General features: G+C 38.3%; 1 protein-coding gene across 5 annotated transcripts in view; it reads right to left on the bottom strand.

Moving 5' to 3' along the window:
- The window catches only part of PHKA1 (phosphorylase kinase regulatory subunit alpha 1), a 139,588-nt gene that overhangs the window by 77,369 nt on the left and 36,318 nt on the right, over positions 1-25,901 (bottom strand). For all 5 annotated transcript variants that reach the window (XM_007467452.1, XM_007467453.1, XM_007467455.1 and 2 more), the window contains exons 7-14: positions 19,686-19,784; positions 18,583-18,729; positions 17,554-17,607; positions 16,100-16,222; positions 12,175-12,270; positions 10,752-10,859; positions 9,229-9,307; positions 2,692-2,826 (exon numbers count right to left, since the gene is read on the bottom strand). In XM_007467452.1, coding sequence (XP_007467514.1) covers positions 2,692-2,826; positions 9,229-9,307; positions 10,752-10,859; positions 12,175-12,270; positions 16,100-16,222; positions 17,554-17,607; positions 18,583-18,729; positions 19,686-19,784 — 841 coding nt within the window. The remainder of the gene's footprint in view (positions 1-2,691; positions 2,827-9,228; positions 9,308-10,751; positions 10,860-12,174; positions 12,271-16,099; positions 16,223-17,553; positions 17,608-18,582; positions 18,730-19,685; positions 19,785-25,901) is intronic.

Genomic DNA, 25,901 nt, shown 5'->3' with positions numbered 1-25,901 from the left:
TCTCACAGCATCATGCCCAGTGCCTGGTACATAAAAGTAAGCAATAGAGCCTTATGAAAGAATGAATGAATGAAGTGAATGAAGGAGCACATTTGGAAAATAAATATAACTTGCTACTTGAGTCCCTGAAATGTTTGTGCATTCATTAAACTGAAGTCCCGAAGACCTAGTAGTCCCTATTTTCTCTGGCTAGGAAATAATAACTTTGTAAGAGGCCCAAAACAAAGTGCAGACTTTGAAAAAGTAGTCAGTAAGGAGTTTGCTTCTGTTTGTTAGAGAGATCTGATGTGATGCAGGTAGATTCCAGGAATGAAGTCCCAGAGCTTGGGAGTTACCTATATCCTAGTAAGATTATGCTGAGTTTACAACAATGGATATGAAGAAGAAAAGGGTAAAAGGTATCAACTTTTAAGTGAGAGCCAGAGAGAATCACATCAAAGGCATCAATAGGACTTCCACAAACCCCAAACCATACAGACTTCTCAAAAGGGCAAAGAAGATAGTGATTACAAGATCAACTAATATTCATGGAGTAAGATTTGGGCTAGATAGAGAAATACCTTCCTTATTTCAAGAGATTTAGTGCTAGGGGACTGGTATCTGGAGACTAGGAGTACATTATAGTCTGAGGCTAGAGGGAATAGTCAAGGATATTAAAAAAAAACCCAGGAAGCAGGTTCTTGAAAGGACTGAGGTACCCCATCCCACCTAGTAAAGCATCAAGCCAAATTAATCTCAGAAGTTTCAGAGTCTTAACTTGGCATTTACCACTAATAGGGCTGAGTCAGTGGAGGGAACCAGGGGTTCAGTAATTTGTACTATTCAAGCTAATTTGTGGCTAGGTTTTATTTATTAGGACCTGAGACCTATATTCAATAAACTTGATAATTTCTATGTGTTTATATTTTAGTTTTCCATTTTTTTGGTAAAATTTCTTTAGGAACTTCCAACTTTGCACTTAATTTAAAAAGAAAAGGGATTTTCTACATTATAGCTAGAATGGAAGAGGGGGGGAAATCCATATATTCCTAAAGCCAAATGTAATGTTAATAGCTCTGGGAGTTCAGATCCTGCTGGCATAAAATGTGGGTGCTAGGAAAGATAAAGAACAGTCAGTTCTGACTGTTGGTCCTTCCCTCCTTGGTTGGTTCCCTCTCAATTTAGACCTACATAACTGCCACAGAAATTGAGTGTTCAGAGTAGGTGTTAGTAAAAAGGGATGGAGGCTGGTTTTGAGTTGGACAAAATTTGGTTTGGCTTTAATTACTAACAGACCACTCTTGGTGAAGAAAAAAAGTACACACACAACTAGGGTTTGTAAGTGGCAATCTACTATGTAAGGTACATTCTTTATTTATAAATTTACTTTGTGGCTTGATTTAAGATTGTATTAATTTCCCATTGGTGCTATGACAAAGTAACATAAACTCAGTAGCTTAAAACAACATACACTTATACTCTTACAGTTCTGGAGATCAGAAGTCCAAAATGAGCCTTATGGCTACTATGACATAAAATAAAAATCAAGGTGTCAAGCAGGGCTGGTTGCTTTTGGAGGCTCCAGGGGAGAATCTGTTCCTTGACTCTTCCAGCTTCTCGAGGATAAGCCTAACAGCCTTATCACTCTGATCACTTGCTTCTGTCATCACATCTCTTACTTCTATAGTCTGATCTCCCTCTGGGTATCTCTTATAAGGAGACTTGTGATTACACTTAGGGCCCACCTGAATAATCCAAAATAATCCTCCCCACCAATCTCAATCTCCTTAACCTAATCATACCCACAAAATCCCTTTTGCCTTAAATGGTAATGTTCACAGGTTCCAGGGATTAGGGCCGGAATATCTTTTGGGGCCACTATTCAGCCTTCCACAAGGGTGGTTTAGAAATTTTGCACATCCTTTTTTTTTAACAATGTAGTAATTTGTTTAATGTGAAATTTGTAGTAACTCGCATAAATTTTTAACTTGTAGTAATTTGTTTAATGTGTCTATCACCAAATTTAATATATAAGTTGAATAAAAAATAAGTACTGGGCTTCCCTGGTGGCGCAGTGCTTGAGAGTCCGCCTGCCGATGCAGGAGACGCGGGTTCGTGCCCCGTTTCGGGAGGATCCCACGTGCCGCGGAGCGGCTGGGCCCGTGAGCCATGGCCGCTGGGCCTGCGCGTCCGGAGCCTGTGCTCCGCAAATGGGAGAGGCCACAACAGTGAGAGGCCCGCATAACGCAAGGAAAAAAAAAAAAAAAAAAAAGTACTAATTAAAAATAAGTATTAGATTAAGAAATGGAATTTTAAAATATTGTCAACTAATTCATTACATGACAAAGTATAAAGAACTAAAAACAAGTTCCTTGGCTATTAATGTATATAAAGTTAGCATTTTTCAAAATGGAAATATAGGTCCCAAGAAAGGGGAGAAGAACAAGTTGGTTAAGCACACACTTGGAATGAAGATACAAAGTTGCCTGATAACAGTCATGCCCTCTGTACCAAAGAGTTCATAAAACACGCTGAAAATTATCAAGCCTGCTCAGGATATACAGGGTTAGAAACTTAGATTCCAGAGACTCTAAATTCCCTTTCAGACGCAGCTTAATAAAGCAATACAAGATCAAGAAAAAAATAAAAAGGAAGGAAACCAGCCTGTATCAAATAATGCTTTGATTCTAGCAGGCTGGCCAATCTCCTTACCTAGGCTGGAATAAATGTGGCTGAGAATACAAGCTGGTTGTACTCTGATGGGGTGCACCTCAGCAATGGTCTCCACATCAATTCCCTTGTCCTTCAAAATGGCCTTGATTTCTTCTGTCTCAGCTAGAATGGAAACTATAGGAAAGAAAGAAGATGAGGTCAACAGAAAATTTTATTTCAACAGGAACCTAAAGATCTCTCGAGCCACACAGTATTTTTTTGAAGGGAAAACAAAAGGAAGGTAAGGAAATTAACAGTTATTGTAGACTTGATGAAACAATCATCATGCTTTGTACATAATGATATTATCTAAATGGAAAAGGAAACAAGATTTCATGATTAGAATATTTAATTCTGTTTTTTGTCTAAATACCTATGTGCTTCTTGAGAATGCCACACTCACTTATATCTGTGATTCTATGTTTAAATAGGGAAAAAAAGACCAGGGACAGCATTATGAGGATAATAAAGAACACCCTAATGGTACGAATTGCTCAAAGCTAGGGAACAGTAGAAGGCAAGGTAAATTCAGGATAAAACACTGAGGTACCATATTTGAAACTCTGTGTAGTTGTTTTGGAGGATGGGGATAAGACTTCTCTAGACTCAGAGCCTGCCAAACCTGTACAGCTCCCTTTTCTTCCTCTCACACTCATGTCTCAAAAGTGGTAATCATACTCACAAGGGAGAAGTCCAGGCCATCTCACTGACTCTTCTGTTTATTCCCCCTCTGTGGGACTGATAACCTGTCTGGAGGCCAATAACCTGAATGGGGCCTCAGCTGGCTTAATGCTAAGCACCAGGGGCAAACATGTACCCTATTCCTGCTCCTCTAGTACTGCTAGATATGTTGAATTGGGTTTATGAGAAAACGAAGGTGCCATTTGGTTCATTCCAGCTTACAAGTATTGTATTTGTTGAGTTTTGGGGGCAAAAGCCTAGTTTAGAAAGTGCTACTCTGCATTCCTTTGCCATTATCTTTTGTGTATTTTTCTATCTTGGGGACCTCATGGTGTTGTGCTGCTGTGGTCTGGGGCAGGATATGCAGGGCATGGTGATTACAGACTCCCCTGGACATAACGCCATCTTGATTACTTCTAACTGAAAACAACAAAGATTCTCCAGGGAAAATATACAGAGGAAGAATAATAGTGGGCTGACAAAAGTCCAGGGAAACACATGTGATCATCCATTCATTCACTAATAAACATTTACTAAGCACTTAAATGGTAAGGTACTATGCTAGGCACTAGGGATTTAGAGATGAATATGTTAGTCTCTCCCTCAAGGAGTTCATAGTGTAATGAAAGTGACACACACATAAACTCATTATAAAATAACCTGCTAAGTAAATAAATATAGGCACAGAACATTGTGTGATCACCCAAGAGTGACACCTATCTAGTCTGGAGTTGGCAGGGGGAAGTTTCAGAAAAGGCTTCCTGATGTCTAAGATGAATTTGAAAGAATGAATAAGTTAGCCAGGAGAAAGAAGGGAATAGGAATGGGGAAAGCCATTTTAGGTAGAAGATCCAGAATGATCATAAAACATGAAAATGGAAAAGAATGTGTTTGTGTGTTTGTGTGTGTGTGTGTGTGTGTGTAAGAGATGGGGTGGGGACTACATACACTTCCATATTGCTGTAGCATGAAATACCTTGCACAGTGGAAAAAAACACACAAAAAACAAACAACCCCCCCACCAACCACCAACAAAATGAATCTGGAAAGGCAAATAGGGGTTAGATCATCATGGAGAACATGTGTGTCACTTTAAGGAACTTGTATTTTATCCTTGGGTAATGATTTCCAAATTGCATTCTCCTGAGCCTCAGGGTTCTGCAGAGGGCAATGCAGTTGGTAGCAGGAGTAAAGGGGACTAAAAGAGAGGCAAATGAACAACACTCTGGGGTCCCAGGACTACTTTCAACCCCAACAACTCAGCTTTTTGTTTATGTTTTATCAAGTATGTAGAAAATGCTTATTTGGTACCACCTATGTGCTAGGTACTGCCATATGCTAGGGATACAAAGATAGACATGATCCTTGGAGAAAATGACATTGACACTGAGTCTTGCTAGAGGGCTGAATAGGACTTATTCTGGTAAAAGTGAAGGTAAAACTAAGGGAGAAGCTGTTCCAGACACAAGAAATAGCATAGACAAAGGCTCAAGGGCAACAGAGAACAAGGCAGATCTAGGAATAATAAAAAGTTCTTTATAGTAGGAACATGCAGTGTGAAGCGGCAGTGGTGAGAAATGACACTGAAGGCGGGGTCAGGGAGCAGATCATAAAGAGCCTTGTAAGCCATGTTAAGAAAGTTGGCAATGGGAAGCCCCTGCAGAGTTGTAATCAAGGGAATAGCATATCCAGATCTCCGTCTTAAAAAGAACATATTCATGTTGATGATTAAAGAATAAGTTGATATACTGTAGTGGACCTACACCGAAGACAGGGAGACCACTTCAAAAGTTATTGCATTAATGCAAGGAAGAGATGCTGACTACTTAGATTAGGATCATGACATTGGTACTGGATAAACTAGATGGGTTTATGAATTATTTAGAAGGTAAAGAAATTGGGACTTGTTAACTGACTGAATGTAGGAGATGAGAGAGGGAGAGATACCGAGAATGATTCTTCATGTGTTTATTTGTATAACTGAGAGCAAAGTGTGCCATTTACTGACATAGGCAAATAGGGAGAAAAGCAGGCACAGATGATGTAGAACTAGGAGAGTGCAGCTGATTAATTTTAGACATGTTGAGTTTAAAGTGAATGTGATATATTCAGGAGTCATTAGCATAGAAAGAGATGGGTCAAGGAGAATATATAGAAAAGAAGAGAAAAGGACCTAGAATATAACCTTGAGAAATTTCAACATATAAGATATGGGCAGATGATGAAAAGCCTGGGGGCGGGAGTGAGGGGTTCTTGTCTCAGGGCTTATATATTCTCTATGGTTTAGGAGGTGAGGTAATCTTCTGAGAGGGGAGAAGTTAGGAGGCAGGAAAAGGGAAAAGGTGAGGAATGGGAGGAAGCTGAGAGACAATAACAAATATTCTGAATAATGAGAGCAGTGGGCTACGGACAAAACTCCCAGGAATACCAACAGTTAAGGGGCAAGGGAAAGAAGAGGAAGCCCAGAATGAGACAGAAAAGTACAAAACTTAGGTTGAAGGAGAGCCAAGGGAGTATGGTATCACAGAAGACATGTGAGTTAAGAGTTTCCAGAAACATAAACAACAAATGAAACAGAAAGATCCACTAAGAAGTGGATTGAAAAATATCTACCGAGTTTGGCAATAACTTAAGCAAAATCACTTTCAGAGGAATGATAAGCTAGTTGTAAATGACTGCAGAATGAATGAAATGTAAAGAAGTGGAAGTTTGGATGAGAAAGGAAGGATAGGATAACTAGAGGGAGATGAACATGTCAATGTATTAAAAATCAGAACCAACAGAAGAGTTTGAAGATAGGAAAGAGTAGGTTTCTAGGAAGCCTAGGGAAGAGGATAGGATCAAGCATCAGAAGGAAGAGTTGGTGCTGAAGAGGAGAAAAGACAGCTTTTCTGAGACTCAGGAAAAGGAGGCAAGGCTGGGTGAAGATATAAGTAAGACTGTAGTCGGGGGGTTGGGAAACTGACGAAGATCAGAACATTAAGATTATCCAGCATAAAGTAGCAGGCCAAGAATGAGGTTGAAAACAAGCAGTGGGGTTGAAAACAGAGAACATGTGGAATAGTTGAGGAGAATGAAAATGCTGAGCAACAATAAGAACAAGGACTGACAGGAGGCACTGTAGGCCTAGTTAAGTTGGAGACTGGATTTACAATGCTACCACTCTGCTCATTTGTGTGATTTTTTTTTTCTAGAAGATTTTAGCAGGCCAGGTATAGGATCAGAAAATATAGAGAGTAAAACTGATCTGGGGCTGTGATTTTTCTGGTGGGTGTAGCAGAAGTTTGGTGTGCTGGTAATTAAGAAATTTAGATGACCAACCGAAAGGTAGGGAAGTGCAGACTAGGAGAAAATAGACACAAATGTAATGGGTGGGGGGGAAGAAAACTGAAATAATATGCAGTTATGACTGGTGATTGGGACTTTGGGGAATGGAATATCTGAGGTGAAACAGTTCTAAAGTTTTGTCCTAAAAGTGAGTGGAGTAGAGGCAGAGGGAAGGGTCATTAGGGTTCTAGATATCCAAGAATTTTGAGGCTAAAATATTAGATGGCACTTACTCTGATGCTGAAATCTAGTACTATGGTAGGAATTGGGGAAGAAGAGGAAGGCTATGAGCCAAGCCTCAAAGTCTCTAATGAATGAATGAGAGCAACCAGGAGACCAGTATAGCCAGATGGCATAAGCCTCAAAGGAGAACAAGCTTCCCCCTCATGGGAGGGGAAGAGTAATCGTCTTTTATATAACGTTTGCTATGTACAGGAATACCTCAGAGTTGTTGCAGGTTTGGTTCCAGACCACTGCAGTAAAGCGAGTATAACGATAAAGCGAGTCACACAAATTTTTAGTTTCCCAGTGCATATAAAAGTTATGCTTATAGAAAACAAACTTATGGTTACCAAAAGGGGTAGCAAGGTGGCAGGGGTAGATAAATTAGGAGTTTGGGATTAACATATACACACTACTATATATAAAATATTAACAGGTAAACAGCAAGGATCTACTGTATAGCACAAGGAACTATACTCAATATCTTGTAGTAACCTATAATGGAAAAGAATTTGAAAAAGTATATATATATATATATGTGTATATACACACACACACACACACACACACACACACACATACACACAACTGAATCACTTTGCTGTAAACTTGAAACTAACACAACACTGCAAATTAACTATACCTCAATTAAAAAATAAATAAAACCAAATGAAAAGAGTTATGTTTACACTATATTTTAGTCTGTTAAGTGTGCAACAGCGTTGTATCCAAAAAAAACAATGTAAATGCCTCAATTAAAAATACTTTATTATTGGGCTTCCCTGGTGGGCTTCCCTGGTGGTTGGGAGTCCGCCTGCAGATGCAGGGGACACAGGCGTGCCCCGGTTAAAAATACTTTATTATTGGGCTTCCCTGGTGGGCTTCCCTGGTGGTTGGGAGTCCGCCTGCAGATGCAGGGGACACAGGTTCGTGCCCCGGTCCAGGAGGATCCCACATGCTGCGGAGCAGCTGGGCCCGTGAGCCATGGCCGCTGAGCCCGCGCTCCGCAACAGGAGAGGCCACAGCGGTGAGAGGCCCACGTACCACAAAAAGAAAAAACAAAACAAAAAATACTTTATTATTAAAAAATGCTAACCATCATCTGAGCCTTCAATGAGTCATAGTAGTAACATCAAAGATCACTGATCACAGATTACTATAACAAATATAATAATATGAAAAAGCTTGAAGTATTGCTAGAATTATAAAATGTGACAGAGACACGAAGTAAGCAAATGCTCTTGGAAAAATGGTGCCAACAGACTTGCTTGACGCAAGGTTGCCACAGACCTTCAATTTGTAAAAAACACAATATCTGCAAAGCACAATAAAGTGAAGCACAATAAAATGAAATATGCCTGTACATTGATAAGCAAAGACTACCTTTATGACTACCTTTATCCTATCCTACCACATAGGATGCCAAGTATAAGAAGGTTTAGAAAATACTAAGGATTATTTTCTATATAGAATCAACTCCAATGGAGGTTGGGGTTGAAGTGGAGACATTTCAGAGGAGCTTCTCAGGAAGACCTAGCACCACATTGGATAGTGTTTCTGGGGAGTCAAAAATCACCTGGAGTTTTCTACCCTAGGAGAGTAGCATAATAGTGATGTCATTGAGAGAGTTAAGGAAGGTGGCAAGATTTGCTTTTCTTGGGAGAGGTAAAAGAATAGGATGGAGACAAAAAAAGGTCAGTTTTGCAATTGAAGTATAAGTGATGAAAATGTTGTGTATATATATTGGGACTAGACTTCTTAAAATGTTTATACAGCTTAGCCCAGTGTTTTGCATAGAGTAGATAACCTCAAAATTTAAGTTGATTGCTAGGAACAAAAAATAAAGATTTGGAGTACTCTCTAAAGAGGTAATAGTTGGAGCCATGGAAGCAAATGTACTATGGAGGAGGCAGCCCTAGCAAACACATGCAGGGTGTAAATACAGAAAGACAAGAGTATAAGACTAAGTACACAACCATTAGGAGGATATGAGAAGAAAGAAATACTAGCAGAAAAAGCACAGAAGGAATGCTCAGAACAAAAGCAGAGATAATCAGAAGGCTATAATATCATCATGGTGAAAAGAGTTTCCAGAAATGAGAAGTATTAAGAGAATCAGATAACATCCTTTGTTAAGCATTTGTTCATGATTAAGATTAACAGAAATCTTGAAACCAAACAAAGTCAAGTTTATACTATACATTTTGAAGCCTAACAAAATACATCATAAAGAATAAAGTCATCATTTACTGGCCCAAACCAGACCTTTAATGTAAAATTTCTGCTTCTGGGAATAAGAATACATACCTTGAACCACAACACCTGGCTTTGGTACAGTAGAAAACCTGCGATTCAGGGGGTCAATTTCTCCAGGAGCTAAAAATCCCTAAAGAAAAACCATAAAAAGACAGATTACTATAACTCCAAAAGAGCTAATGTTTGAGGAGAAACAACATACCAGTGCCAAAACCCCGTACCATGTGAGAGGCATGTATGGAAAGGAAACAAATACCTTTACTGTATGAAAATGTTTGAACTCCTGAATTCACATCCAAATTAATTTTATCTGGAGTTAATTTCTAGTGGCTGCCAAAAATTATTTTTTTGGAAATAGATGGGGTATAAAAGATAAACAGAAAGTTTTCTAGTTATACCTCCACTTTCTCTGGATGTACATGATTAGACAATCAGATCACAATGCTTCAAATCAATAATTTAAGTCATTAGTCCTGTTGCTTTCATATTTACGCATATGCTTGCTATGATTTCTGCTTAGCAGATATCTTTTGACTTGACCTGAGTTTCTGTCTTTGATGAAATGCGATGAACTCACCCACTCAGCTCTTAAGAATACCATTCATCTCCTCATTTTTTCACAGCATTAATTTATTCTAATTGAATGAGAAAGCCACCAGGTAAGGATTATTTTAAACAAATCATTCTGCCCATTATTGCTACATTTATAATGTCAACTAAAGATAAACTTTATGCTGTACGCTTGAAAGTCACAGTGATATGTCAATTACATCTCAATAAAACTGGGACAAACAAAACAAAACAAATAAAAACAGCTCCAGAAAGTAAACAGTTACACATAAACAGGTCGAAGAGTATAGCTCAGAAAGGAAAGCTAAGTCCCACCCTAGATCCTCTAGGAGCCTGGGTTATAGCTTACCTTATATAATAACTTATAATGGGGAAATAGATTTGTCAGTAAAACTGGAAAACTTTGAGAAAGGGAACCCTTCTTATGGTTCAAAATGTCACAAATAAGCTGACGCAAACTAAGAAATTCCGAAGTGCTTCATTAAGAGCCGTCTCAACAGAGTTTAATATAAGGAACATTTAAAGGGCCCCTTATCAACAAACAAACAAAAAACTATGATGCTCCCAAACACTTGTCATGGTACCTAAAATTATCTTATCAGTTTATTTAATTAAAGAATGAAACATTATGTTGCTTGGAAAAGTTAGCACTTAAATCCATTATAAGTCATTACTATCCAAGCACAATTGCATTCGCAGTTACCAGACAGGCGCTAGGGGGCGTTTTGAAAAGGAACTATCTAGGGTCTGATCCCAGAGCAACTTCAAGTACAGTACCAAGGTAGGAAGCCCTGGGCAAGCATGACGGACATGGTTGCCAGGGGGAAAGATTTTTGCCAAGGATTGGCCATGCTTTCACTCTAAGAATCTGGAGGAAAATCTGTAATTAAGGCAGAATACAAAAGGCAAAAGATATATCCTTCAGATTTAATGAGCTACTCACAAATCTGATTGTTATGGTGACTAAAGCAGAAAAATGGAAGAGCCTTGAAGTTTCCCCTTACCTCTGCCATCAAGCTTCCTAAGATGTATAGAGACTGACCCCACATATGAGGCAGTTTGCCCATGGGGACTCGGTCCACAGTGTGAGGATTTTGATATTCTTCATCAACCTAAATAAATAAATAAATAAATAAATAAAGAGATAAAGGAAAAGAATAGAAGGTTTAGGGCTTCCCTGATGGTGCAGTGGTTAAGAATCCGCCTGCCAATGCGGGGGACACAGGTTCGACACCTGGTCCAGGAAGATCCCACATGCCGCGGAGCAACTAAGCCCATGTGCCACAAAAACTAAGCCTGCACTCGAGAGCCAGTGAGCCACAACTATTGAGCCCGTATGCCGCAACTACTGAAGCTCGTGCTCCTAGAGCCTGTGCTCCACAACAAGAGAAGCCACCGCAATGAGAAGCCTGCGCACCACAACGAAGAGTGGCCCCCGCTCACCACAACTACTAGAGAACGCCCGCGCGCAGCAATGAAGACCCAATGCAGCCAAAAATAAATAAATAAATTAATTAATTAAAAAAAAAAGAATAGAAGTTTTAAAATACTAGACAACAAAAAGCCCGAGTCTGGATTGTGATTCATACTCTATAAAACAGTCACATATGCAATGCACTGAAAAGTCAAGCACTATGACTACAGTCTAGGGCAGTGCTCCTCTAACTGTACATGGATACACCCCACTTGAGGATCTTGTCCAATGGCATATTCTTACTGAGTAGATGTGGGGAAAGGCCTGAAATCTGCATTTCTAACAAGCTCTCAGGTTATGCTGCTGATGTTGCTAGGAGCTTAGTCCACTCATCCCCAGCAGCGTGGAATACTGCATTTCTCCCCCGGCTAATGCTCTTTTGCAATGGAGAAGAGGAACAATGGTAATTTGAACTGGCATTTTGAGAAAATGGAGACATACTTCATTTTCCAAGTCTGATCTACTCAATTAATCCCAGATGACTAGTCTCAAAGCAGAAAATATCAAATACTGAGAGTTCACACAGAACATCACTCTAGTTCGGCTTACTGATCTCCACATCATTCTCAACTTTAAAGTTTGATTTTTTAAAAAATCAATCTCTGAACAACTCATTTTATTTTTTTAAATTGAGGTTTGGCTGACATATAGAAAGGCCATACATATTTAACATATCCATCTTGATGAGTTTGAGGACAAATATACACCCGTGAAACGACCTCTATAAGATTTGATCTTGCCCTCGTCTTGCCCAATAACAGTGCCATAACTGAGTCGGCTTTATAAATATACTTTCAAAGGAATAAAATCATATTTTAATTGTTCTATACCTAAAGAAAGACTTTAGAACATTAAAATCAGAAGATTAAAAGTTATTTGACTCAAATAAGGCAGTCCTTTTGAGGTGCTGCTCCTCTTCTCCCAGCTCCATGTTATGGCACCGTCCAGCTTACCCTGTCAGGAGGAACACTGTACAGCTCCGGCAGAAGTGGGACTCCATTTTTGCCTTTGATGAGGACTGCTTCAAGAGCCTCTCTGTATTCTTGAACCTGTAGAGAAAAGAAAAGGCGAACAAAATTCATAGAGTTCCCTTTGGGGATCTAGGGGAGGGTTGTAGCCAAAGAAGGTCCTATTGCAAAGGGGTATATTCACCTAGTGAAAGGAAAGAAAGGGAAGTAGTATTTACTAAATGCTGATGGAGGCCAGATATTATGCTAGGAGTTTTGCATACTTTTAACGCATTTAATTTTTTTTAACATCTTTATTGGAGTATAATTGCTTTACAATGTTGTGTTAGTTTCTGTTATATAACAAAGTGAATCAGCTATATGTATACATATATCCTCATATCCTCTCCCTCTTGCGTGTCCCTCCCACCCTCCCTATCACACCCTTCTAGGTGGTCACAAAGCACGGAGCTGATCTCCCTGTGCTATGTGGCTGCCTCTCACTAGCTATCTAGTTTACATTTGGTAGTGTATATATGTCAATGCCACTCTCTCACTTCATCCCAGCTTACCCTTCCCCCTCCCCATGTCCTCAAGTCCATTCTCTACATCTGCATCTTTATTCCTGTTCTGCTGATGAATAAATTTAATTTTAATAACCATCCAGGTGTCTGTAATTAAAGCCTTTTTACAGGGAAATTAAGGCTCAAGGAGGTTATGAGCTTCTGAAAGATCATACAACGAGTGCAAGGATGAGCCCAGATTTGAACCCAAGTCAGCCTGCCTCCACGTACATGCTTCTACCCACTGTGTACTACACTGAGTACAGCTTCTTGACTTTACATGTAATTGCTTTTAAAACTGTATTTTCCCTGTCAAATTAAGTTTCTATTATGATCAAGTTTACATTTTTTTGCTTAACAATTTGCTGTAGATTAGTAATAAATAAAAAGCAAAAAAAAGCGCACTATAATTTATGCTGGAAAAATGATATAGTCAGTTCTGCTATGATAGTTGTTTTGAAAACACAAATTTGTTCCAATGCATTTGATATATTACAGAACAATTTGAGCATAACATGAATTTCACATCTGCTTATGCACAATTTCAACCTGAGAAGGCACTCAGCTGAACTGAGTCGTGTAAGAATACACAACACACACACATACACACCTCAGAACCATGAACCACAACCCATTTCCATCCAATTTCAGATAACTCTCCTACCACTCCCGAGCTGCTCCCTTCTCATGGCCGACTTGGCTGCATGGCTCTGTGCCTTCCCTTCTATTTAATTTCCCCTTCTATTCCCTCCTTGCCCTATTTTTTTAATTTTTCCTCTCTGTTTGATATTCTTTTTTTTTCTTTTCTCTTATTCTCTCTCTCTTTTCCTCTCTTCCTCTGGCATGTAGGGTGGTGAGCACGGGAGCCCTGCAAGTGAGGTGGTAGGAACATGGTTGCACATATCCACAAGAAAACTTCAGGTGTTTTTCAAGGTACAAGTGCCATATCTTTGTGGTATTTATATATTTCTTAACCATTTAACACGTATAAAGCTGTGGTACTGTTTTTTTTCAATTATGAGAAAACCAAACACTAAAATAAAATTATATTTGAAGTATAAAACAACAGTTAATCCAAATTTTTAACAATGATATTAAATTTTAATACACATTTTAATAGCAGCACATTATTTTATACACATGATCTCTAATTTAACATTTCGTTCTCGTTGAACATTTAAATTACCACCAGACTTAATTTGTATGAATGTAACAGTGATGAGCAGCATTGTATCTAAATGTATGCCACCCTTGAAATAATTTTCTCAGAATATAATTTTTGAAAGAGGAATGAATGAATGTGTTAAAGCCATTAATGCCTATCTGTGGTACTGTTTTTATTAGGTTCCTTTCATTTTGTATGTATTTCTGACAAACTTTTTAAGTGTTTTCCCCAACCACATTTTCCCATAAGCCCTATAGTTTTTACTTCTCAAGTATGCAGAGCATGGTGATTTTTAGGGAACACCTATGTGTCTCATTATAGCCAAACTGACTGTACCATGCACTTACCATATGTCTTCATCTGTGAAATTCAAAGAATTTTAGGGCTATCCACTTCTTCAATGAAGAAAGAAAAACTATTCTCATCATATGTACAGGCATACCTTGTTTTATTGCACTTTGCTTTATTGTGCTTCACAGATACTGCTTTTTGTTTGTTTGTTTTTGTTTTTGTTTTACAAATTGAAGGTTTGCAGCAACCCTGTGTTGAGCAAGTCTACTGGCATCATTGTTCCAACAGCATTTGCTCATTTTGTGTCTCTGTGTCACATTTCTGGGAATTCTCGAAGTATTTCAAAGAATGTACCAGCAAAAAGATTATGACCCATGGAAGGCTCAGATGATGGTTAGCATTTTTCAGCAATAAAATATTTTTAACTAAGGTATGTGCACTGTTTTTTTAGACATACTGCTATTGCACACTTAACAGAATGTAGTGTAAACATAACTTTTACATGCACTGGGAAACCAAAAAATTTCATATGACTTGCTTTATTGAGATATTTGCAATATTTGTGCTGCTCTGGAACTGAACCTGCATATCTCTGAGGTATGCCTGTACAGAGAAACTGAAGAAGTCAATGACAGTACTTGGACTACTCAGTGGTCAGCAGCAAAGCCAGGAAAAAAAAAAAGAATAAAAAAGAATCCAGGCCTTCCAGCTCCTTTTTTTCCCCTGAGAGTTCAAAACACCTGAATATGCTTTGTACTTAGTTGGCACATTTAATAAATAAATCTTTCTTTGAGCAAGCACGGTTTTTGAGAAACAATTTTGTGGAATTTGAGAAGGACTGAGAAAAATGGTAGAATCAAAATAGGGTGGTCAAGGGACTTCCCTGGTGGCCCAGTGGGTAAGACTCTGTGCTCCCAATGCAGAGGCCCCAGGTTCGATCTCTGGTCGGGGAACTAGATCCCACACGCATGACGCAACCAAGAATCTGCATGCCGAAGACCACATGCCGCAACTAAGAAGCCCACATGCCACCAACTAAACATGCCACAACGAAGATCCTGCATGCCGCAACTAAGACCCAGAGCAGCCAAAATGAATAAATAAATAAATAATATTTTTTAAAAGTTTGGTTTAAAAAAATAGGGTGCTCAAAATAGGGCAGGTATCTCTATTATTGCTTATCTTATTTCTTGCTCAAATAAGGATACTCTATATAAAGCTTAGAGTAAAACAGCACTTTGTGCCCCTGAAACTTTGGTGTAACCCTATTATTTAAACTCATATTGGCAGTTACAGATTACTATTGGCCAAAGTATTCAAATTACACAAAACTGTATTTATGTAGCCAAGTATAAACGACTTCCAAATGTGTTGGATTTATGTCCAAGTTTAGAACATAGCCAATTTGCAGAATGCCTGACATTAAACTAACTTGATTAAATTGTTCAGTCTCACTGTTTTCCAACAACGGTTTCTAAACTACTTTATTCATGTAGCTCAAAAAGCAATGATGACTGTATTTTGGGGGGGGTGAGGAAAGGGTATAAGTGGGTGGTTGTTTTGTTTTTTGTTTGTTTTTGCTAAAGTCAGAATATCATTTCCAAGATTTATTAAAAAAAAAAAAGACATACAAAGTCAGGAGGTAAGTTCAAGTACCTCTGATGATTAAGGCAAGTATACAGGACTTGCTCTTCTGCTTTCTATATTTATTAAAAGTCAAGTCTGAGTGATAGCAATATCCAGGTCTTCTAACTCTTTAACATGTGCCCTCAACTACTAGTCTCTAGAAGATAACTCTGTCTCTTCCCTATTAGGGAAGACTTCCATTTGGATACAGGGTCAGCACAGTCATTAACTGAAAGAGGAAGACATAATAACAATCTGCTAAGAAGCTCTTTCCCCAGTGCATTACCTGTTCTGCATTCCCACTAAATACCCCATCAAGGATAAAGTATGTCCAGAACAATGGCCATTCACACTCAATGTTTTCAAATAACTTCAGCTCAGCTGGTTCATAGTACAGACGATTGGGATCCTGGTAAAAACACAATAAACAAAGTCTGTCTTATCACTCCAAGGTCAGACTATATCTTTAGTTCAGAGGTATTACAACACAGCCTTTCACCACTGATAGTTTGTTTCAGAGAAGGCAGAGCACATACACACTCCCCTCCTTTAGCAAGTACTTTTGTCATGTGATTCTAACCAGCAGAACTGGTATAATAATGGTACTACAGGCAGGTATATGAGGAAGTGAGACTAATTTGTAATAAGCCTGAGTTTGGTTTTGTACTTGTTAAGTTTGAGGTAGCAGCAGAACATACAAATAGAAATGTTCAGAAGGACAGCAAGAGATGAGGGTTTGGGAATCATCCTTATAGAGGTGACACACGAATCACAAATTATGGATGTAGTACCTATATATAATGAACAAGCAGCCCAAGAACAGAAACCTGGTAAACCCTGAATTTGGTGAGGGAGGACAGAAAGAGGAGAAAAATTAAGATGGTGTAGAGTTGTGGAAGTTAAAATAGGAAAAGAATTTCAAGAAAATGTAGGGGTAGGTAATAGTGATGTACTACAGAGAAGTCAAGGAGAATAAGGACTGAGAAAAGGCTACTGGATTGCTTACTTAGGAGATTATGATGATATTTCAGAGTACAATTTTAATAGATTGGTAGGGGCAGAAGTCAAAAGGCTTAAAGAATAAAATGGAAGACAGGAAGTAAACCAGAAGAGTTTGAGCTCAGTAATTAAAAAAAATTATAATGGCTCTCAACCAGCAAACCTGAGCCTTATTATTATATTTACATTGCCAATGAAAGTGGTTACCAACCATTCATTCCCTTTTAATAATACTAAATTTTCTCCACTGATATTTCCAAGGAGAACTTTTGACAAGTGGAACGAAAGGAAGTTAACTTTTCAAGATCAAGTACTGTTTAGAACTAACCAACTGCAAAAGGTGGAAGGGATCCAAAAGGATCTACTGACAGATTTTTCCCTTTGTAATAATTAAATATTTAGGGGGGAATATTTTGAGACTATGTAAATAATCTGTTTCTGCCGAAATTTTCGTCCACTGACTTAAGCATCCATCAGTAGCTCTTTCCTGAAACTAACCAACTTCAAGAGGTGGAAGGACTACACCTTCCTCTATTTTATTTAATCCAGAAGGCTCACAAGCAAAACCTGGCAACTAATCCTAACAAAGGTAGCAAACATCAGTTATTGTTATCCTATTTAGTGATTATTTGAAGTACCATCAATGAGGTAAGTATTTTCTCTGAATGAGGTATTTTCTCTGAATGAGGCTGCAGTAGTGACCATCCTACCTTGGACTCATTTTGGGGAAAACAAACCTACCTCTTTAGGAGTTTTATATCCATCTCGTAGAAAGCGACAGCAACCATAACGACCCTGGGAATGCAGAGGAAACAAGCCAGAAGAATGAACATTGGTACAGCAATATAATTAATCAGAAATGTATCCTTTGCACAGCTACATGTGCCAACCTATCATCAATAGAGACATGATACTTAAAAAATAATTTAAAAAAACCCTGAAATCAGTCCAGCAGCAGAAAGTGATTTCAGCAATGTGATTTCAAGCGAGGGCTAAGTTGCAGGCTCTTCCCTAAAGCAGTGTTTTTATTTTATCTTCTCCATGGCTTTCCACCATAGGATAAGTCTGTGACAGCCCAATTACTAATCTATGCGGTCCTGCTCACACAATTCATAAGAGACCACAGTTTTTTAAAAAAAGAAAACACAGTTTAAAATTTTTGAGATAATCTGAGACTTACAGAAGAGTTCCCCAAACAGTACAGAGTCCCTGTATATCCTTCAACCACTGTCCCCTAATATCAACATCTTAAATAACCACAGAAAATTTACCAAAACCAAAAAATTAACCTTGGTACAACACTATTAACCAAAGTATAGAACTTATTTGGATTTCACCAGTTTTTCCACTAATGCTTTGTTTCTGTTCCAGTATCCAATTTAGGATACCACTGCATTTAGCTGGCAGGTCTCCTTAGTCTCTTCTAATCTGTGATGGTTCCTCAGTCCTTCCCTGTTTTTCAACATCTTGACATTTTTGCAGAGTGTTTGTCAGTTACTTTGTAGGATGCCTCTTGATTTGGTTTTGTCTGATGTTTTCTCATGATTAGATTGAGGTACCGCATTCCTGGGAAGGACATCACGGAGGTGCTGTGTGCTTCTCAGTGCACCTTACCAGGGCGTACATGATGTCAGTACATCTTATTACTGGTGATGTTAACCCTGATCACTTGGTTAAATCACCAACATAGGTCATATTCAAGACTCACAAAGATACTAATTTAGCCCTAAAGTTAGAGCTTAAAGAAAAGAAAGGCACATATGGACATACCTGAAGCTTAGTGATGATTTCCTGTTTTGTGAGCTCCATCAACTGATTATCCTCTACTGCAAAGGCTGGGAAGGAAATAACTGAAAGTAGACTAGCATCAACCTCTTTGGATGTTGAAGCCCGGGGTAGTATCGAATTAAGGATAGACTAAAAGAAAGGAAGTCAAATGTGGCACATTAGTAAATAACTCAGGATTATAAAGTTATTAGCTTTAGTTTCAAAAGATGTATGTTGAAGAGGATCATTCAGTTGAAAATCTAAAAATGATTTAATAGTGAAAGCTTAGAAGACTACTTCTATAAATCATCCCTTGTCTTAATCCTGCTCTCAGTGCCTCCTAATCCTGATTCTTAAGCAGTTGCTAATGGATAAAGAATACTCTAACATCATTATCCCACCCATAATGCTGTTGCTCCATTAGCAACTATCTAAGCATAAAGATAAAATGTAGCTGCTGGGAAGCAAGATGTGGAAGGCTTAGCTCCTATATCCCTGAAATTTATCTTTTCCACGGAAAATTTTGCATTTTTAAAATTAGAAGGTGAGACTGTATTCACTAGAACACCATGGGTATCTAATCAAGGTTTGAAGAAGACAAGAAAGGCCATCTTGTGAATGACAAGAACCTTACTCTTTCAATACAGAGAACAATCCTAAACAAAACTGAAGATACGCATTTACCACTTAAACAGTCTAATCTCCAAACATCTAACCCGAGGGCCAACCAGGGACAAGAGAAAGTTTCAGAGCCACTATCAAGAAGAACACTCAAAATCGGTCACCTCTTGTTCTCTTGGGATATTTAGAAAAGGAGATACTCAGGAGCAGAGCCCATATACCCTTGATACGATAATAGTGGAGAATTCCACATACTGTGATAGGATCACTTTATAACCCTGGGTGAGAGAACAGCACTATGATCTCTGTTATAGCTCATGCTGTATCAGGCTTATCTCTATAGGATGCTTGATAAGACATTTTTGGTACATGGTAATAAATCAGATTATGTACTCTCATTCAGTTCTGCTTTTTCTAAAGCTCATGCTAAATTTGAGTCTGAGTAAAAATACATTTTTCTATAACGTTGTCCATTATTCTCTTACCTGGCAGTGTTGCACTTCATCAGCTAGGACATGGATAACTGACTGGGGACCACCTTTCACACCAAACAGGTCCAGTTCATCTAATGCCTCCAGGGCTGCCTTTGAGGAACAAAGAAGGAAAGTACAACTTCAGCATTATAAATGTGTATATTTCTTCTCCCTCTACCCCGGTATCATATCAATGAACATGATATCATTTTAAATATGTTCAGCAGAACAGAAAAAACAATAACATTTTTTATTCCGCCTCTGAGGGTTTTTCTGGTCTCCCATATTGTCCCAGAGACACTTGAGATGGAGGCTGCATTCATACTTTCATGATTAAAAACCCTCAACAAATTTGGTATAGAAGGAACATACCTCAACATAATAAAGGCCATAAACAACAAACCCATAGCTAACATTCTACTCAGTGGTGAAAAATTGAAAGTTTTCCTGCAAGATTAAGGCAAGACAAGGGTGCTCACTCTCACCACTCTTATTCAACGTAGTACTGGAAGTCCTAGCTAAAGCAATTGGGAAAGATAAAGAAATAAAAGGCATCCAAATCAGAAATGAAGAAGTAAAATTGTCATTATTTGAAGATGATATGATCTCATATACAGAAAACCCTAAAGACTCAACCAAAAAACTGTTGGAACTAATCAACAAATTCAGTAAAGTTACAGGATATAAAATCGACATACAGAAATCAGTTGTGTTTTCCGTACACTAACAACAAAACATCTAAAAAAGAAATAAAGAAAACTATCCCATTCACAACAGCATTAAAAGCAATAAAAGACTTAAGAATAAATTTAACCAAAGAGGTGAAAGATCTGTACAATGAACACTACAATACTTTGATGACAGAAATTTAAGACAAAAACAAATGGAAAGATAGCCCCATGTTCATGGATCAGAAGAATTAATATTGTTAAAATGTCTACACTACCCAAAGTCATCTATAGATACAATGCAATCCATATAAAAATTCCAATGGCATTTTTCACAGAAATAAAAAAAATACTAAAATTTGTATGGAATCCCAAAGACCCTAAATAGACAAAGCTATTATGAGAAAGAAAAACAAAGCTGAAGGCATTACACTTCCTAATTTCAAACTATATTACAAAGGTATAGTAATTAAAATAGTATGATACAGGCATAAAAGTAGACACATAGACCAATGAAACAGAATAGAGCCCAGAAATAAACCCCTGCATTTACAGTCAATTAATATTTGATAAAGGAGCCAGGAACACTCAATGGGAAAATGATATCGTCTCTTCAACAAACAGTTTTGGGGAAACTGGATAATCACATACAGAACAATAAAATTGGACACCTTACACCACACACAAAAATTAACTCAAAATGGATTAAACATTAAGACTGGATATCACAAAACTCCTCCTTCACATTGGTCTTGACAATGATTTTTTAGATGACACCAAAGGTATAAGCACAAAAGCAAAAATCAATAAGGGGGACTACATCAAACTAAAAAGTTTCTGAGTAGAGAAGGGACTTGAGGACACAGGGAGGGGGAAGGGTAAGCTGGGACGAAATGAGAGAGTGGCATGGACTTATATATACTACCAAATGTAAAATAGATAGCTAGTGGGAAGCAGCCGCGTAACACAGGGAGATCAGCTCGGTGCTTTGTGACCACCTAGAGGGGTGGGATAGGGAGGTTGGGAGGGAGGGAGATGCAAGAGGGAAGGGATATGGCAACATATGTATATGTATAACTGATTCACTTTGTTATAAAGCAGAAACTAACACACCATTGTAAAGCAATTATACTCCAATAAAGATGTTTATAAATAAATAAATAAATAGAAAGCTTCTACACAACAAAAGAAATAATCAAAAAGATGTAAAAGCAATCTAGAGAATGGGAGAAAATATTTGCAAACCACATAAATAATGAGAAGTTTATATCCCAAATATATAAAGAACATACACAATTCAATAATAAAAAACCAAATAATTCAATTAAAAAATGGACAAAGGAAATGAATAGACATTTTTTACAAAGAGAACATACAAACGGCCAACAGGTACATGAAAGGATGCTCAACATCACTAATCAACAGGGAAATGCAAGTCAAAACCACAGTGCAATATCACCACATATCTGTCAGAACGCTTATCATAAAAAAGATAAGTATGGGTGAGGACATGGATAAAAGCAAACCTTGCACGCTGTTGGGGGGAACGCAAGTTGGTTCAGCCACTATGGAAAATAGTAAGTATGGAGGTTACTCAAAAAATTAAATTAGAACTACCATATGATCCAGCAATTTCACTTCTGGGTATATATCCAAAGGAAATAAAAACAGGATATCAAAGAAATATATGCACTCCTATATTTACTGCAGCATCATTCACAATGTACAGAAACAATCTAAGTGTCTGTCAACAGATGAATGGATAAAAAAGATGTGGGGTATGTGTGTGCACACCTGCATCTGTGTGTGTATGCATGTGTATGTGTGTGTGTGTGTTTATATGTGTGTATAATGGAATATCATTCAGCCATAAGAAACAAGGAGGAGACTGGTTCAAGATGGTAGAGTAGAAGGACGTGCGCTCACTCCCTCTTGTGAGAGCACCAGAATCACAACTAACTGCTGAACAATCATCGACAGGAAGACACTGGAACTCACCAAAAAAGATACCCCACATCCAAAGACAAAGGAGAAGCCACAGTGAGATTGTAGGAGGGGCGCAATCACAATAAAATAAAATCCCATAATTGCTGGGTGGGTGACCCACAAACTGGAGAACACTTATACCACAGAAGTCCACCCACTGGAGTGAAGGTTCTGAGCCCCACGTCAGGCTTCCCAACCTGGAGGTCTGGCAACAGGAGGAGGAATTCCTAGAGAATCAGACTTTGAAGGCTAGAGGGATTTGATTGCAGGACTTTGACAGGACTAGGGGAAATAGAGACTCCACTCTTGGAGGGCACACACAAAGTAGTGTGCGTATTAGAACCCAGGGGAAGGAGCAGTGACCCCATAGGAGACTGAACCAGACATACCTGCTAGTGTTGGAAGGTCTCCTGCAGAGGCGGTGGGGCGGAGAGGATACTGGCAGCAGAAGTTCTGGGAAGTAGTCCTGGGAGGGCGTGAGCCCTCCCAGAGTCTGCCATTAGCCCCACCAAACAGCCAGGTAGGCTCCAGTGTTGGGTCGCCTCAGGCCGAACAACAAACAGGGAGGGAACGTAGCACCACCCATCAGCAGAAAATCGGATTAAAGTTTTACTGAGCTCTGCCCTCCAGAGCAACACCCAGCTCTACCGAGATCACCAGTCTCTCCCATCAGGAAGCTTGCACAAGCCTCTTAGATAGCCTCATCCACCAGAGGGCAGACAGCAGAAGCAAGAAGAACTACAATCCTGCAGCCTGTGGAACAAAAACCACATTCACAGGAAGACAGACAAAATGAAAAGGCAGAGGATTTTGTACCAGATGAAGGAACAAGATAACACCCCAGAAAAACAACTAAATGAAGTGGAGATAGGCAACCTTCCAGAAAATGAATTCAGAATAATGATAGTGAAGATGATCCAAGACCCTGGAAAAAGAATGGAGGCAAAGATTGAGAAGATGCAAGAAATGTTTAACAAACACCTGGTAGAAATAAAGAACAAACACCTTGAAGAATTAAAGAACAAACAAACAGAGACAAACAATACAGTAACTGAAATGAAAAATACACTAAAAGCAATAGCAGAGTACCTGAGGCAGAAACGCAGATAAGTGACCTGGAAGACAGAATGGTGGAATTCACTGCTGCAGAACAGAATAAAGAAAAAAGAATGAAAAGAAATGAAGACAGCCTAAGAGACCTCAGGGATGACATTACACACAACAACATTCAATTATAGGGATCCCAGAAGTAGAAAAGAGAGAGAAAGGACCCAAGAAAATATTTGAAGAGAGCATAGTTGAAAACTTCCCTAACATGGGAAGGGAAATAGCCACACAAGTCCAGGAAGCACAGAGAGTCCCAGGCAGGATAAACCCAAAGAGAAACACACCGCGACACACAGTAAACAAATTGACAAAAATTAAAAAGAAAAACTACTGAAAACAACAAGGGAAAAACTACAAATAACATACAAGGGAACTCCCATAAGGTTAACAGGTGATTTCTCAGCAGAAGCATTACAAGCCAGAAAGGAGTGGCATGATATATTTAAAGTGATGAAAGGGAAGAACCTACAACCAAGATTACTCTACCTGGCAAGGATCACATTCAGTTTTGAAGGACAAATCAAAAGCTTTATAAACAAGCTAAAGCTAAGAGAATTCAGCACCACCAAACCAGCTACACAACAAATTCTAAAGGAACTTCTCCAAGTGGGAAACACAAGAGAAGAAAAGGACCCACAGAAACAAACCCATAACAATTAGAAAATGGTAACAGGAACATACATATCGATAATTATCTCAAATGTGAATGGATTAAATGCTCCAACCAAAAGACATAGGCTCGCTGAATGGATACAAAGACAAGACCCATATATATGTTGTCTACAAGAGACCCACTTCAGACCTACGGACACATACAGATTGAAAGTGAGGGGATGGAAAAAGATATTCCATACAAAAAACAAACCAAAAGGAAGATGGAGTAGCAATACTCATATCAGATAAAATAGACTTTAAAATAAAGAATGTTACAAGAGACAAGGAAGGACACTACATAATGTTCAAGGGATCAATCCAAGAAGAAGATATAACAATTATGAATATATATGCACCCAACATAGGAGCACTTCAAAACATAAGGCAACTGCTAACAGCTATAAAAGATGAAATCAATACTAACACAATAATAGTGGGGGATTTTAACACCTCACTTACACCAATGGACAGATCATCCAAACGGAAAATTAATAAGGAAACACAAGTTTTAAATGACACAGTAGACCAGAGAGACTTAATTGATATTTATAGGACATTCCATCCAAAAAACTGCAGATGACACTTTCTTCTCAACTGCACATGGAACATTCTCCAGGAGAGATCACATCTTGGGTCACAAATCAAGCCTCAGTAAATTTAAGAAAAATGAAACCATATCAAGCATCTCTTCTGAATACAACACTATAAGATTAGAAATCAACTACAGGAGAAAAAACGTAGAAAACACAAACAAATGGAGGCTAAACAATACATTACTAAATAACCAAGAGATCACTGAAAAACTCAAAGAGGAAATTAAAAAAAAACTAGAGACAAATTACAATGAAAACATGATGATCCAAAACCTACGGGGTGTACCAAAAGCAGTTCTAAGAGGGAAGTTGATAGCTATACAAGCCTACCACAAGAAACAAGAAACAACACAAATAAAAAATCTAACCTTACACTTAAAAAAAGAAGAACAAACAAAGCCTGAAGTTAGTAGAAGGAAAGAAATCATTAAGATCAGGGCAGAAAGAAATGAAACAGAAACAATGAAAACAATAGCAAGGATCAATAAAACTAAAAGCTGGTTGTTTGAGACGATAAACGAAATTGAGAAACCATTAGCCAGACTCGTCAAGAAAAAGAGGGAGAGTACTCAAATCCATAAAAGTAGAAGTGAAAAAGAAGTTACAACAGACACTGCAGAAATACAAAGCATCCTAAGAGACTATTACAAGCAACTCTATGCCAATAAAATGGACAACCTGGAAGAAATGGACAAATTCTTAGAAAGGTATAACCTTCAAAGACTGAACAAGGAAAAAATAGAAAATATGAACAGACCAGTCACAAGTAATGAAATTGAAACTGTGATTAAAAATCTTCCAACAAACAAAAGTCCAGGATGAGAAGGCTTCACAGGTGAATTCTATCAAACATTTAGAGAAGAGGTAACACCCATGTTTCTCAAACTCTTCCAAAAAATTGCAGAGGAAGGAACACTCCCAAACTCATTCTATGAGGCCACCATCACCCTGATACCAAAACCAGACAAAGATACTACAAAAAAAGAAAATTACAAACAAATATCACTGATGAATATAGAAGCAAAAATCCTCAACAAAATACTAGCAAACAGAATCCAACAACACAATAAAAGGATCATACACCATGATCAAGTGGGGTTTATCCCAGGGATGCAAGGATTCTTCAGTATATGAAATCAATGTGATACACCATATTAACAAGTTGAAGAATAAAAACCATATGATCATCTAAACAGATGCAGAAAAAGCTTCTGACAAAA

This window comes from Lipotes vexillifer, unplaced genomic scaffold, assembly GCF_000442215.2.
Source record: "Lipotes vexillifer unplaced genomic scaffold, Lipotes_vexillifer_v1.1 scaffold142, whole genome shotgun sequence".
Taxonomy (NCBI): domain Eukaryota; kingdom Metazoa; phylum Chordata; class Mammalia; order Artiodactyla; family Lipotidae; genus Lipotes; species Lipotes vexillifer.
Note: the sequence above shows the minus strand (reverse complement) of the source record. Positions and strands in the feature narration are given on the sequence as shown.